The following is a 16,813-nucleotide window of genomic DNA, read 5'->3' on the forward strand; positions in this document are numbered from 1 at the left end:
AGTTTGTATTAGAGGCCTCGTTTTAACTGTGACCAGGGTCGGGGCTGAAATTCAGGTTTAGTATCATAATCAAAGATGATGTACACTAAGTAACTCTATTAGTGCTTGGCACATAGTTGGTGTCAATGAATGGCAGCAACTATCACTCGGCTCTGAGAATGAACCTATAGATGGAGAACATCAATGTAAATAAACCACAGAATTCTGGACCTTGATATAAAAGAAATCACAGAACTGGAAGGGTCTCTGTCTCAGATTCTGGTTTTACCTCCTAGTAGTTCTACTACGTAAGGCTACTTACTTGACATATCTGTGCCCCTGGTTCTTTATCAAATGGGAATAACAGTATTACCAAATGTAGAGCCTGGGCCTACAGGGATACATTGTGCTGACAGCTTGGAGCCTGGAGCCTGTTTCGGATTCTGTGTCTCCCTCTCTCTCTGCTCCTCCCCTGCTCATGCTCTTTCTCTTTCACACTCTCTCTCTCTCTCAAAAATAAATAAACATTAAAAAACATTTAAATTATCCAAGAGTAGATTCACCCTGGCAAGGCCCCACTGAGGCCTCTGCTGAGGTTCTCTTTCCTGTCAGTGATCAATCATTCTGCCCTGGCCGACTCTCCTGCAAGGGGCAGCATGCCCTGGCCTGTTAGGGTTTGGGAAGTGGTGAGGAGGCCCACCAGGCTGGGTGTGGGCGGCCTCTTACCTTGATCTGCTTCAACCATAATGACCACAGAGGACTGATGGAGGGTTGGAAGGGTTGCTACAATCAGAACTAATCAGACAGGATCTACATATGGCCCCAAGCTGGGGGAGTGAGACTGATTCATGTCCCTGTCTCCTTACAGTGAATCCCAAACAGATAATTGTACAACCAGATAATTGTGAATAGACTGCATCCTAGTAAAAATTGCTAATATTTGGAGAGGGTTGGCCTCTTGTTAGTCATGCATATGTGATCAAACATGATCTATAAACCCTGGGCTTGAGAGAACGTAGACCAGACTTGAAACAAGACAGGCTGAGAACGTATATGAATTTTATTATTTGCCCGCTGATCCCAAGTTTACATTCACACATCTGAGGGGAGTATCACTTAGATTGATCGCTCTGATCATCCTTACATGTGTGAAAGGGGCTGACACTTTAAAATCAATATAAGAAATGTCATTTTTAATTTGGTTACGTATTTAGGTTTTCATGCCAATTTTATTTATTTATTTCTGCTTAGAGTACACATATCATAAACTCACTAGAAAAGAAGTGTAAATCTCAGCTAAGAAATTTAAGTGTTAAAATTCAGGTTAAGGTGGAAAGAGAGCATCTGGGCTTGCCCTACCTTGATGCTATCATTGCTGGAACTGGCACTTCTATGGGACCTATATGCTCAGGGTGAGTGGCATCGATAATAAATAACCGAACAACAGGATTCTTAGCTCCAGCCTGCCGAAAAAATGGAGATTATATGCTCATAAATTTTTAATTATGACTAGCATATTAAAGACACTTTAGGAGTTTAGGCATTTTTTATAAGTTTACAATATTAAGTATATCATTGTTGAAAACATTTGAATTATAACATGACCAGGAATTTCATTTCGATTTTACTTGCAGGGCAATTACAAATATTATGTCAACCAGGGTGAAGACACATATTTTAAGTGATTAATGAGAGAGCTTTGATTCATAGGGGAAAATATTTTGGATATGAAAATGCAGTGCCATAATTGATATTCTCTTTTCTGACTTTCAAGACAGATATTTCTTCTTCTTCTTCTTCTTCTTCTTCTTCTTCTTCTTCTTCTTAAGATAATTATTATAATCACTTCTCCCTGTACTGGAAGGAGTGCAGGGGGGGAAGACAGTATAAACAATAAATAACAGAAGATATTTTTTTCTTTTTGCCCTATAATTTGGTCTAGGACAATCATCAGTCGGTCTCCTAGCTGGTTACATTACTACTGTTATCATCCCCCCCCAAATTAGGGAAATGTCACCTCCAAATAAAGTGACTGTAGAATTTGCACTTTTCTTGTTTTGTACTTTCTGTGCTATTATACACCCTAAATTTACATGACAGTGTAGTTCACACCCAGACAGCTTCTTAGAGTTCCTGTTATTTTAACACAGAAAAAGAGAGTCTTATAATTGTCAAACAATTTAAGTCCACAGAGTTCAGGTTCACAGCCTTAAGTGACTCCATGCCGTTTGGATTTATCTAAAGAACTGTCCAGGCTCTCCTCTGACCTCCTGTTTCACTGTGAAGCTTAGCTGGGACTTCTGGTTTCTTTTGAGTTGCCTCACCTCTCAGCTTGATGTCAGATGTTTCAACAACTCTAGTCTTCAAGGAAAACATGAAAATTTGGGTCCCAACTTCTCTGTCGGTGTCAGTTAGTCCTCAGCTCTGGGTTCCTCCATTTCTTCCTGCTGCCTTACACCCTCTTGAAGATCCAAATTCTTTTACGTCTTGGGTCCCAAGTGCCACTTCTCTTACTTCCAAACATCTTCAGTCTTTCAGACTTTATATACAGCTGTTGAGGGGTCTCCTACCTAAACATGCATCTCCTATCCATTATCTTTTATCACATGACTTTTAACATAAATTTTAGACTATCCGGAATTTCTAGTTCTCTATCTATACCCACTGTGACTCGCATCAGAAACCACTTGCGTGTACACATATCCATAGAGGGACCCACTGGGTCCATCTGTAACAGTGTTCTCTTTGGCAAGTAAACACAACAGGGACCAAAGAACAAAGAACTATTTTCTACAGTCACTTCCATTCCTTGTAAAAGAGGAGAATTTATTATTTGATCCTTTTCCAGAAATTTTGCCTAAGTCAAATTAGGATACGGCGCTTCTCCACTGTGACCTTGCTGTTCTCCTACTATACATACAAGAGCCCTCTCTTCAGACATGGGACTGAATGAAAAGTGTTTCACTCAGAATTCTAGAATGGTTATACAAGAAACATTGGGTTCATTCCATGTCTAATTTCCTCAAGGAAGACATTAGATGCACACGCTTATCCTACCTTATATGTCCAGAAAAGATCACAACTCATGCCTGCTTCTACCTGACAGGAACATCAAGTTCAACATTTGTATTTTCCATTCTAGTTCGCATTTACATGAGAATTCAAGAAGGAATTGCAAAACAGAACTTTACCCTGAATTTGGAGCATGAAAGATGAAAAATTAAAATTAAGTTAAGCTTGTTTTTCCTCCATAATCTAGACCATATGTTTTTCAAAGATTCTGCGATGGATTTTGCAAAGACTACTTCATCCAGCACAACCAGATGTCCAAAGCAACAGATGTCCACATAAATAATAGAGCACAGTACAATGTTTGCCTTACAATGCACAAGGATAAGAAGCTCTCCAAACTTGTTGATCCCACCTCTATTCATGGTGTTGGTTGCTCATTTTGACACCAGAGGAATGGAAGCATCTGTTGAAAGTACTCAACATACCTTGGGGTATGGAATATTTATTGTTCTAGGGTATTGTTCATCACCATAATAGGAATAGGCGATAACTGGTATCTCGGTATCATTAAATTCTGCATATGCCAAAAATTTTCCATTAGGAGACCACCAAAGAGCATATTTTGTAGCAAGCATTTCCTCTGAAAAATAAAATACAAGCATACAAATAACTGTTATGGCTTACTCTTAAAATTATTGCAAATTCTTCAAAATATATTGTATTAGCCATTTACTGACTGCAATAATTTATTTAATGTGGGTGTGACATATGCCAAAATTTGGTTATTAAAAAAGATAAATAATCTGAGTTTAAAGACATAGCCTAACTTATACCTCATTTCAAACATCAATCAGTCTGTGTAGGAATTGATATTAATCAGAAATGTAATTCTTTAAGTAAATTAATTAAGCATTTCAACAATAAATGATTTTTCCCTTGGGGCAGCTTCTGGTTTTTATAGTCACCTAATGTAGCCCAAACAAGGAGAACTGTAATTACACTACAAGAGTGACATAAGTGTTAGATGTTGACTTTTTCTCCTAGGAATATTTAAAAAACCAAAAAAAAAAAAAAAAAAACAACCAAAAAACAAAAAAACACAAAAAAAACAAAAACAGTTCGGTTATATAATTTTTAATAAAGGCAAGAACTATAAGACTTCTTAAAGTCCAGTTAGGTCCTGGATCCTACATGGCCTACAAAGAGGACACAATTCACAAAAGTATCAAAAACTAGGAATATTTCTCTGCAAAATTATGTAGACAGTTTAGTTTTGGAAGAAAGATTTATTCCTCAAGAAAAAAGAAACCTGAGGAAATGTACCAACACAGCATCTAAGGACCATAAACTTCTTGAAATGTAAATTATTACTACCACTTTATAATGCTCATGAAAATCAGCTTTACCAGCCTGATTATTAGATTTTGTTCTTTGAGAACATGTACATCCTGTTCATAACCTGATAACAGCTTTCAGAAATGCCACCATTCATCTCGGTAACATACCACTTGTCTAAACTTTACTAAATATATGCAATTATTTTCAATTAAAAGCCTAAAACAGCAACGGTAGAAAAAGAATATGATTTACCTTCATAAACCCAGTCTGGGATCCCATTGAATATTTTATTTTCTCTTCCATTAAATGTTATTTGAAAAGGTGGGTCTTCTGGTCTTTGTTTCAAATAGATATTGTTTTGATAGACATATGCCTAGAAGTGGTGGTAAGTTAGTTAATAAGGAGAATTCCATAAGAAATACAATAAAGCCTGTAAACTTGTTTTAATTATTTACCTAATACCTTCAAAATGCATGGTAATCCAGATGCAAGAAGGAATCACAACTAAAGTATCATTTTAATAGGTCAAAAAACCAACCAGCTCACATTAACATCAGTTATGATTTTTAAAGTCTATCAAATAAAGCATAAAGTTTACCATATATTTGTTGTTTTATTACTCAAATAAATAATTGTACATATTAACAGAAAGTCAAATAAATCTTTGAATATTAATAGCTAGCCAGATCTAATCTTTATTTAGAGTCCTTAAATAAGAGCTTGGACAAAATTTCATGTTGTCTGAAGCTAGTCTGGGAAACTTGTGAAAACCATATTTTTCCTCAGCTTTCTGGCACAACGCATTCTGGCTGAGTATGAGGATAAAGTTTTTGACTGCGATATTTAAAGAAGTCTATCCATGAGCTTGAGATTTTGCGGAATTCTCAGATGAGTTTCAATTTATCAAAACTCTTCCCGTTTTTAACCACTAAAATAGTCATGAATTTTTTTTTTCCTTTCAGGCAGGGAAATTTAACAAAGGCCAAAATCAAATGGCTCCTCTTTTATTTAAATGATTAAACACTTCTATAATTTAAACACTTACTAATTTACTCCCAACAGGCGACCAGCATAAATACTGAATTGGACGAGGAAGCTCATTTCTTCTTACAAACTGTCTAGAAGGAAAAAAAAAAAAAAAAAAAAAAAAAGGAAGAAAAATAATAATAAACCTTGCTGTTCAAGGGGGAAAAAAAGCATCTTTACAAACAGAAAAAAGTAAATAATAAAAATGAAGGATCGCCCTCGGCTTCCTCAAACCTAACGGAAAGAATGTGACAAAATGGCCCTGGAGGCATCGGGTTCTGGTAGCAGTTCTTTACCAGTTACTTAAGTCACTTAATTTCTCTGGGTCTCAGTTTTCTGACCTTTGTAATGAAGTGAATTAAAGATTTATTAAGGATTTATAGACTGTGAAAGTGGGACTATCTCTAGAAATTATCTGGTGGAACACCCTCATTAAAAAAAATAAATAAACGTGAGGTTAGAGAGATACGACTTTTTAAAATCACATCGCTGGTTCTTGGCCGACCCTAATTAAACTCAAGTCTCCTAACCCTCAGGACTGTAAAATTTGTACACATCAGGCTGAGATGGTCGATGAAGTGCCTTCCAGCTCTAAAATGCTATAGCTGTGCTGAAGTTTAATATGTGCTCTTCCACATTCTCATTTACAACCCCCATCTCTGTGAATGCATATGCATTTCAAATTTTTGAAAATAAGATGCCATTTGACAATCTCCCCAGGGATCTGACTTGAAATCAGAAAAGGAAAGGAACATCTGATCTCAAACTAAACTGAAAAACAGATCATACACTGGGCAGTATGCCTTAAGCTTGCAAAGTTCTCCACCCATGGGGAAATTTCAAATATCTTATTGGCCAAAAATCTCACTTTGGTGCCTAGACTCACCCTGCAAATACTCAATTGACTAACTTGCACTGTGGGGCTTTTGTAGTTCTTCAACGAGAATGTGTTCAGATTTTTGTAAGTGCTAAAGAGTCATAGGATGCCATGCTTAAGTTTTGACTATTATCTTCTTGAAGATTATATTAATAGCTTCATCAAGACTGCTTTTGAAGATAAACGAAACAAGACTTGCCTCCAAGGTATAAATTGAGGAGCCTGAAGAAAGACTCTTTGTCCTCTCCCTCAAAAAACTAACTCCAGCCTGGACCTAACATGCCTGACATTTCTACTTTTCTCATTCTTTTAAAGCTGGAACCTGCAAAGAATTGTAACCCACCTTACTTTGACACAACTTATTAGGTCATGCAGCCTGAGGCCTAGCAAGCTGTGAGGGAACACAGGCAGATCAGCTTTGACTGGGGAAGGAATAATGGCCATGGAAGAGAGAGACCGCTGGTGAAGCAGTGAGAATCCTGCCTGCCAGAGGGCAGTATATGAGCAGCAGGCACTGGGAAGGTCCACAATATATTGAAACACATGTGAAGGCACAGGCAAAGGAATGATCCAGAAGAAAAGGCATTTCTATCTCAGGCCAGCGTTCATGTTACCTTTGACATTGCAACGCTGTCTTAGGTTTCCATATGCTGTGGAATCATCTATGCAAGCATGCAGACAGCGCCAAGCTGAAAATCTCAGCGCAGAGTCTCTTCATGACTGGCAAGTCACCACAGCTGCCATTTTCTGTGTTTTCTAAATAACTAACACTATGAGAGAAAGTGGAGGAGGCTGCTCACAAAGGCTGTCGTCTCCTCTCAGTATTCCTTCCCATGCTTGAAACCAGAACTATCTTCACTTTCTCTGTGGTAGATTTTTATAGACTCTTCAGAAGCATATAGAAAATTTGGAATTAGTGGTATGTGGTCTTGCCTTGAATCTCAACAAATTCGTCATCCCTCACTTCCTAAATTATGCTATATTTACCTGACAAAAGACAAATTTGGCAAATTAGAAAGTTGTGCAGATAAGAAAAGAAAGAGAGAGAGAGAGAGAGAAAGCAAGCAGGCAAGTAGTGGCTTGACTAAGTTCACTGCACAAAAGCTAAATATTTAAAATGATTCGAGGCCATAAAACTTATACAAGCCATAATTAAAATATTAGTATTGTCACTTTCTTTTGGAATGCTGTTTAATTTGCTGAACCTTAAGGTAGGATGTGGAGAATTTCAAAACAATTAAAAGAAAAATAAGGAATTGATTAAAGCCTTAAGAAATTGTGCTGAAAGAGTAAGGATTTTACTTCACCAATTTAAAGTTTTCTTGAGAGTAGGGTCAGTGCCTCGAGTTCATTTGTATCCCCCCATATATGCTTTTCACATAATAGGTGTTCAATAATTTCTTTTTGAGGGGCTCCTGGGTGGCTCAGTCAGTTAAGTGTCTGACTCTTGATTTCAGGTCTGGTCATGATCTCAAGGTTCGTGAGTTCAAGCCCTGTGTTGGGCTCTGAGCTGATAGTGCGGAGCCTCTTTGGGATTCTTTCTCTCCATTTCTCTCTGCCTCTCCCCCGCACACATGCGCACGCGCGCACACACACACACACACACACACACACACTCTCTCTCTCTCTCTCTCTCTTTCTCTCTCTCTCAAAATAATAAAAAAATAAACTTAAAAAAAGAAAAAAACCTATTTTTGAATTTGGTGATGATGTGGATACAGAGAAGAGAAAGACCCAGAGTATATTAGATGAGTTCAGTTTCTACTTTATGTAGTAGTTCATATTTCCTAAATTGACAGTTTAAGATCAGAATCACTCTTTTCTGAACTCTTAAAACAAGTAGATTTTGTTTTGAATTTTTGTGTTCTTACTGGACAAAAGAGGAAATAGACCATAAAATTTTTCAATACCTCTTCAAGCCATATAATTATTTTTCCCTTTTATATAACAGCAAATAGGATATCACATTAAGATGAGTAACTAAACCAATTCATTGTCCATACTGAGTCAGAGTGATTTTTCTAAAGTGCAAATCTGATTACCTATTGTCATCAGAACGACATCTAAACTCTTCTTAATGGTTTCCTCATGATTATTTGGCCCTTGCTTCCTGGCCCCAACTCCTTCCCAACCTTACACCACCTCTCACTAGTCAGCATGCCCTCCTCCAATTTCAAATCAACTGACCTATTTTGAGTTCCCGAAACTCTCTGTGCTCTCCCTTCCCTTGGGGCCTTTACAGGTTATTCCTTCTGTCAGGAATTCCCTCACTAGGTGTTCTGCCTACCTACTCGTTCCTTTTTCTTTCTTCTTTCTTTCTTTCTTTCTTTCTTTCTTTCTTTCTTTCTTTCTTTTTCTTTCTTTTTTTTGATTAAATTGAAATATTTCAAATAGTGAAGCATACAAAGAAAGAAAGAAAATGGTATGACAGATGCCAACTTATCTACAGCCCCAATTTAAAAAATATTAACGTTTTGCAATTTTAGTAACAGTTAATTTAAAATCAATTAATGGAGTCTGTGTTTAGATACAACTGAAGGAGATTTGCATCTCCTGCCCTTCTGCTTCCTTCCGTTGAAACAGCCACTCTCTTGTAAGCAGTGTATCATTCCCATGCACGTGTTTGTGCTTTCAGTATGTAGGTTTATGTCCAGAAATGGTATATTTATAATTTGGTGTTCCAAAGTAGGGAGAATAAAACTGCCTGGTGAATAAAAATACGGAACATTTGTCAAATAAAAAGAGGTAAATGTTTCATAAAAGTATTTCCTTAAATTTCTTAATTTTTATGGGTGCCCATACACGGTAAAGAAGTAAAACACTAAGATCAGTAACAAGATAATGTAATCTTAACTTTAAATCAGAGCGTGGAGTGAAAAATCATAATGGATTTAAGTAGTATCAATACATAGATATGAAATTTTACCCAGTATTTAGGTCATAGATGTGATATGTTGCTGTGTAAGAGTATCTCCAAAGCTGTCGGAAAGAAGAGAGACAGAGACAAATTATGATTCTTAAAAAGCTTCTATCAATAATGTATAATAACAAATGATTCAAGATTCAGAATTATAAAAGGACTATTTTCATAAAGCACTAGGAAGGATATGTTTCAATTCCAAAAGAGTCTTCATTTAAAGAGTTTTACTGTGGACTTTTGTGATGTTTGTCTAAGTTCCAGAACTAATCTCAGCAGTGATTCAACCCTCACTCCATAAAAAGCATATCCGAAGACATTTCTTAATATAAAAAGCTTTTCTTTGACACACTCTATCCTAAGAATTTTTCCTTTATGCTATACCTTGATTTGAAGTAAAACCCCCATGATCTCCCTGGCCATAAGGATTACCCCAAACCTGTGTAGTTCATTACAATGATACTCTCTAAAATTAGATAAAAAGAATTTTATTCAACACAGAGTTTTGTTACAACATGTTTGCCTTTCTTAAAATATAACACTTTTTAAGAATAATAGAAATTGAAAAAGAAATAGAAGCTCCATAGTTTATAATTCCTCCTGAAAAAAACTGCTCTTTTTCTCATTAAGTGTATTTGTTCTGTGGTTAGTGAATAATACAAATATTATTTTGGATTTTGTTTCTTAAAAGAGCTTTCAAACTCTTGGCAAAGAAACTCCAACTGGTTAAAACATGTCTTCCTGAAGACTGGTAGCGACCAGGACCCGCTCTACTGGAAAATAATCAGCAGACTGAACAACTTGGGGAGGGGGGGGGCAAGATTAACTATTCATTCTGTATTATATCTCACATAGGATATGAAAAATGGCAGTAAAAAGGTTCTCTCTCTAAAGGTAATCACTAGAAGTTTCATTTGATAATAAATTCTTTTGCCTTCTTGCACTTCTTATCTCGAAGTTGTGTAAGTAGAAAAAATAAGATCATCAACTTCCCTCTATAACTTCATTCAAGAAGGGGAAACGAAGTAAAGGTAAATGGTCTGATTTGGTGGGATATTCCTACCCCAGTTTTTTGAAGCCACAGATTTAAACCCTAGTGTACCGCTGACCATATATTATCCAACTTGAGCAAGTGAGTTAAATAAGCTACACCTCGATATTTCCATTTTCCATAACAATTAACTTTCACAAGGTTAAAATATGTGAGGATTAACTAATGACTTATGAAGTCAACTAGTTTTAGAAATAGAAGTGTAATTGTCCCATTTCTGATAAATATCAGTGCCCCCAAATGAAGTCCCCTACCCCAGAGGAAAGTAGTTTCTACCGTTGGAGGAGAGCCAGACAAGTGCACCAAATTCTGAATTATGCGTATGTGCTTCAGTTATGTTTTTTAGGCTCATCTAGAACTCACATTAACTTCTTGAATATTTAGAGATAAAAATATACTCTCACTTCCTCTTACTTTTATAAACCAAACTGTGGATTAGTAGCAGATATAAACGGATATACCCAAATTAAATAGTCAATACCTTTGAATAATCACTTTCTAGATAGGCAAATTGCCGATCAGGTGACAAGCCATAATTTGAAGCATTCACACTTTTCTGAAATCATAAATAAGTCAATTAGAATATAGAAGAAAAACCAGAGCCATGTAAATGTGAAGTATTAAAAGGATATCGCATAACTGACATACTCTTACATACATATACTGTCTATGCAATTAAAAAAACGTTTACATGGTACTTACTGTATACAAACAAATTTATTAAACACTATGAGAGGAAGATGTGATACATAGAATATACTTTGTGATTTCAGGAAGCTTAATATGTTAAACTTGAAAATAAGTAGCGTATTGCAAATTAGAAAGTTCTATTGAAGAAATACAAATATAGCATTGCGAAAGCATTTGAAAAAGAGTTGATTAAATCAAATTCAGAGGATCATTGGTTGCATGAGGAAGAGAGTATCATCTGAGCTTGACTTTAAAACATTAGTAGGCTTTTGAGGGTGGAGAAAGTGGGAAGAGCCTAGGAGCATAGAGCAACAGAAGCCTACATTTCATAGTTCTTGTTTGTCGAGCGTGTATTCCAGGTTAGGTGCCGTCCTCCCACATTCAAATGTTACACTACTTACCTCTTCTAGAAACCCAGACTGGTATTATTCTTCCTACTCTTCAGAGAGAGAAAATGAGGCACACAATGGCCGGTGTGGTATGGAACCTTATTGAACTTTCCATAGCTAAGAAGTGACACAACCTGGATTTGAGCCTCAGTTTGCCTGTTATAAGGAATGTTTTCTCAACTCTTATCTCTTACTACACTTTTTTCCCAGAGAAGGAAAGATGCTGGGTGATTGAGAGGAGGCAAAGGCAGTAGTATAGTGTGACTAGAAGAGAGAACTGGAGAATTCAGTGGGGGATGGATCCGAGAAGGCTAGGTCAAGTGCTGAGAGTTTGGATTCTGTTCCTTGGTCATTGAGTAGGTGGCAAAGGTTTGAGGAGGAAGATGATGCTGGATACATACCATGGTGTTATTACTCAAAATGGTATATGATTCTCCTGTTTCAATATTGTAATATACTATATCATTATCTGTAGACTGATGAAGATATTCTTGTCCTTTAAACAAGAAGGAAAACAAACTTGAAATGATCCCCCTTAGTAGGAAATGCATTTATAAGAAAGAGAAACCTCCCTTATTTCACAGATGTGCTTTGCTTTTCTTCCCTGTCCAGGACATTGCTTTGTCAGACTTAAAATAATTAGCTGACAGTGGAAGGGAGGAAAGGATGCTCTTTTCTGTTTTCCACAAAAATGCCACATTTGCTAGTAGGCTGCCCTATTGTGACCAGTTCAGGGTGCTGGGGAATAAAATTGGGTTTTCTCTGTGATACAACAAAGAGGATAAACTGGTGTGTTTAAAAACTGGTGTTAAAATGGTGTATTTGTTTTGAATTAAAAAATACATTATATTTGGGTTTGTTTGATTTAGTTTAAAACTCTTTTGATGTGCATTTTATTTTCTAAAGAGAAAAATGAAAATATTTAAATGTGTTTAGTCCCACTTTAGATACAAACTATAATACCATAAATAATTTAGTTGACCTTACTATTTGTTTGGACTTATTTGACAATATCCTATTCTGAAAACGTATATGCAAATATCAATTTTATGGTCTATGAAGGATTTTTTTTTTTTTTTTTTTGTGGCCAAGATGGGATTTGTCCATTTCTCAGATTATCTAGATTAACAATGGAATTTCTCTTTTGGTAAAATTCTTATGGCCTCTCCTAAATAGGTGCATATTCAGAAGAGTCATACAATATGCTCAGATTGTTCTAGCAGTGTACTCTCAACTTTCACTTTTTTACTGAAAATCCAACTGGCATCATTACTATTCGGCAAATGGTTCTGTCAAAGGTGCTTTGGTGGCCATTTGACTTATCTAAGTAAGTGCTCTTTTTTTCTATTTCAATTGATATGGCCTCTGTTACCATTGAGATGTATTGGCACGAAAAATAAAAACAAAAACACGTATTTTCAAAAACCTCAAAAGGTAAAGAAACAATCCACTTACCTGAAATCCAGTTTGGAAAAAATGTCTTATAGGAAAATGTCCCATTTAAAATATCCTTCAATGTGAGTGTTCTTGTTGTACTTCCTTCAGAGTCATGAACTTTAGGGGAGATGGAAACAGTATTACTAAAAAGATGATTAATAACGCAAATAAATCCTGAGCCTGTCTCTCATCTGTCCTGTCTCCTGTAATGAAAACACTGCCATTGCTAAACTTTTCACCCCTGTTAAGAGTTGTGAGTGTCATGGCCTTGATAGAGAGGTTAATCAAGGCCTAGAGAGACAGTCGGCTTACCAGAAGGAGTATGATGGGAGTAGGAAGGCCATGATGGGTTGTAGGAACCCTCTTCAGGCAGCACAGGGTTGTCAGAGGTCTTTTATAAAAGATAAGATGACAGATGACCTGGGGCACCTGGGTAGCTCAGACGTTAAGCTTCCTAGTTCAGCCCAGGTCATGATCTCGCAGTTTGTGGGTTTGAGCCCCTCCTAGGGCTCTGACAGCTTGAGGCCTGTAGCTTGCTTCAGATTCTGGGTCTCCTTCTTGCTCTCTGCCCCTCCCCCACTCGCGCTCCATCTGTCTCTCTCAAAAATAAACATTAAAAAATATTAAAAAAAATTTTTTTTTAATTCTAGAAGTAGAGGATTTCCATATAAAACCTCACCTAAGGTAGCTGACAAACCACAAGGGCGACAGAGCGTGAGTGGGGGAGGGGCAGAGAGAGAGAAGGAGACACAGAATCCAAAGCAGGCTTCAGGCTCCCAGCTGTCAGCACAGAACCCAATGCGGGGCTTGAACACATGAACTGGGAGATCATGGCCTGAGCTGAAGCCGGATGCTTAACTGACTGTGCCACCCCGGAGGCCCTCCCCCCCCAAAATATATTTTTAAAAGATGAGGTGACCTTCCAACAACCCTAAACCGTGCAAAGCTGGGATTGCAGACCTAGCTTAAAAACTTCGTCCTTTGTGTGCCTGGGTGGGGCTCGATGGGTTAAGCGTCTGACTCTCAGTTTCAGCTCAGGTCATGATCTCACGGTTGGTGGGTTTGAGCCCCCGCATGGGGCTCTGTGCTGACAGTGCAAAATCTGCTTGGGATTCTCTCTTTCCCTCTCTTTCTGCCCCTCCCCTGCTCATGTGAGAAAAGCCCTCTCTCTCTTTCTCAACATAAATAAATAAACTTTAAAAAAAAAAACCACACCTTATCTTTTAAGCAGTTCTTTGTACTTCGTCATAGATGCTTGGCTTGGATTACTACTGGTTTGTCAAGGACATATTTTAGCATCCCATTTGGTCACAAGAGATCAGCCAAAATCCTTACCTTCAGACATCTCAAGAGAGAATGTATCAATGAAAGTAGATAATTTCTTATCCTGACTGGGATTTTTATAAAGAGAAAGTGGGACAGGGAAAAAAAAAAAAGAACTGAAACCACATGATCTATACAAATGATCTTAAAATTTCCAGAAGTAGAGGATTTCCATGTAAAACCTCACCTAAGGTAGCTGACAGACCACAGGCAAGTTTCACCTACATTTGAATCTTCCAAAACAATTGTGTTTTTCAAACACGACTCTATTCTCAGAACACATTCATTACAGAGCTCCTAAACAGTCAGATACGCCAGATGGATAGTATGGCAACCATCTTCCAGTCCTCCTTCATATCCATATTGCCATTCTCCATCCCTCCCACCCTACCCCTTCTCCAGGCCATCACTTACAGAACCAAAACTTAGAAAAATGTCCTCTACCTTGAATAGCATTTGTGAATCTGGTATTTGCCCATGTAAAAATAAAACTGTCGAAGATGAGAGCTATAACTTTATCCTCCTGCTAAACTGTCTCATAGCCTTCCATAACTCTTAGGATAAAGACCAAAAATGTTAGTCTGAACTATAGGTCCTGGATGGTCTGGGATGGCCCTCCAGTCCCTTCTTGCCTCTCTGTCATTTCTTTTTAGATTCCAAACATACTGGGCTTTCTCATTTCTTTCTCTGGGGCTTCTGCACTTCTTTCCACCTTCTCCCCTCCCATATCTTCTAGTCACGCTTGAATGCTTAATATAACGGCTACTTCCTCTGGGAAGCTCCTTCTGACCCTCTGGTTTAGATCTGGTTCCCTTGTTATACATTACCATAGACCATGTTCTTTTGCATGAAAGCATTTGTCTTGATTTGTAATCATGTATGTATTTGAGTATTTTATTATTATTTCTCCACCTTCTACCATATTCTCAGTCACAATAAGTTCAGGGACCATGTGTAGTTTTGCTCACCATCACATCCTTTGTATCTAGAATACAATAGGCATTTCATAAATGCTTGTTCAATGGATGAATACCTTAAATGAAGAATGGATGGATGGACAGATGGATGGATGGATGGATGGAAAGATGGATGGATGGATGAGACCTATGTCCTCTTTTTTTTACAGAATCATTCTACTACTAATTTCCTGTATGGCTTTGGTAAGTCAATCTCTGGCATCATAGCTTACTCACCTGAAATATTATGAAGGACTGTACTAGAAAATGATAATACTTCCAGCACTTCCACACTAGCTTTTGAAATTTGAGAATCAGCATGCTCTATAACCTTGTAATTACATAAATGTACTGCCATGTGATAAGAGTTAATTGACCAACTGGATAATATCATCTTATGTTATTTTAACTGATTCACACTGATGTATGTATGCTCCATATGCTTAATTAGGACACTGAATTCTTTTCTTAATTTACTAAAAATTATTCTGGTGGCTATAAGAACAACAGGTGGCTGGTGAACCCTTTTGCAAGTAGACCCTAAATAATAACACTAAGTTATTCGGTTTTTTAAAATATTCATCTTCTTAAATTCTCCTTGAATTCTAAGCCAGATAGTTATTCATAATAAAAGTTCTTCTATTTAATTAAATGTTCTTGTGTAAGACATACACCACTGATTTTTATAATTCCTATTCAATGAATAAAAGACCATTTTACTACAATAACATTAGAATACTTGCTAAGTATTTTAAATAAATTTTACTTAACTCTTCTAATATAGTCTATATTATATATATATACAGTTTCTAATATAGTCAAGGGGAAATTCTAATACTATTTGCAGTGGAAATTACTTTCCTTTTTGAGATGCGTTTAATTTTGTCTACACAATCCTGAACCTATAGATGAAGAAATTTTCAATTCAGTGAATCCTTTTATTGTGAATACCAAAAAAGGCCCTAGATAATTGCTTTGTAAAAAACTTTTTTTGATATTAATTCAATAAATAAATATAACATTGGTGGTTTATTTATTCACTTTTTTGTCTAGCATAAGTAATGCTTTGACTTTGGCTGATGACTTACATGATAGATTTTCCTATTTAAATATCCTTGCATATAATTTTCCTTACTTGCAATTATGCTTAATCGAGAAATTCATAGCTACAGTTAATTTTCATTTCTGTAGAAGGTTAAATTAAGTGAGCTAATTGAAATGAAACATTGAGCTCTATGCTTGGAACATGGTAATCAGTGAATAAATGTTAGCTTTTGCTATTAACTTATCTGTATTCTTTAAATATTTTTTCCTTTTTTTAAAATTTGGGAATAGTTGACACACAATGTTACATTAGTTTCAGGTGTACAACATAGTGATTCAACAAGTTTATACAGTCATTATGCTATGTTCTCCACAAGCATAGCTACCATCTGTCCTGTTACATCGCTATTACAATATCACTGACTATGTTCCTTATGCTGTGCCTTTTATTCCCGTGACTTATTCATTCTCTAACTGGAAGCCTGTATCTTCCACTCCCTTTCACCCATTTTGCCCAACCAAATAAATATTCTTGATCAGTGTTTTCCAAACTAATTTGACCACTGGCACCGTTTTTGTTTTGTTTTGTTTTTGAATATCTACTAAAACCACAGATGGGAAATGCAGTTTCAGATTAGACCATTAGTATATAATTAATGTTCACTTTTATTTTGATATAACAAAATTCATCAGTTGTGTTTGGAACATTTTGGTCATCTTACAGCTTTACAACTGAAATATCACAATTGTGATCATAAATGCAGTTAGTACTAA

The 16,813-nt window shown here is 36.5% G+C and overlaps 1 protein-coding gene across 2 annotated transcripts in view; it reads right to left on the reverse strand.

Moving 5' to 3' along the window:
- FAP (fibroblast activation protein alpha) overlaps nucleotides 1–16,813 on the reverse strand; it is a 73,724-nt gene that overhangs the window by 43,138 nt on the left and 13,773 nt on the right. The window contains exons 3-10 of one of the 2 annotated variants that reach the window (XM_040475198.1): nucleotides 12,735–12,833; nucleotides 11,681–11,775; nucleotides 10,682–10,756; nucleotides 9,159–9,211; nucleotides 5,375–5,447; nucleotides 4,582–4,702; nucleotides 3,477–3,631; nucleotides 1,339–1,442 (exon numbers count right to left, since the gene is read on the reverse strand). In XM_040475198.1, the coding sequence (XP_040331132.1) occupies nucleotides 1,339–1,442; nucleotides 3,477–3,631; nucleotides 4,582–4,702; nucleotides 5,375–5,447; nucleotides 9,159–9,211; nucleotides 10,682–10,756; nucleotides 11,681–11,775; nucleotides 12,735–12,833 (775 nt within the window). The remainder of the gene's footprint in view (nucleotides 1–1,338; nucleotides 1,443–3,476; nucleotides 3,632–4,581; nucleotides 4,703–5,374; nucleotides 5,448–9,158; nucleotides 9,212–10,681; nucleotides 10,757–11,680; nucleotides 11,776–12,734; nucleotides 12,834–16,813) is intronic. The other variant, XM_040475199.1, reaches the window with a different exon arrangement.

Source organism: Herpailurus yagouaroundi, unplaced genomic scaffold (genome assembly GCF_014898765.1).
Source record: "Herpailurus yagouaroundi ecotype Mexico unplaced genomic scaffold, PumYag 140, whole genome shotgun sequence".
Lineage (NCBI taxonomy): Eukaryota > Metazoa > Chordata > Mammalia > Carnivora > Felidae > Herpailurus > Herpailurus yagouaroundi.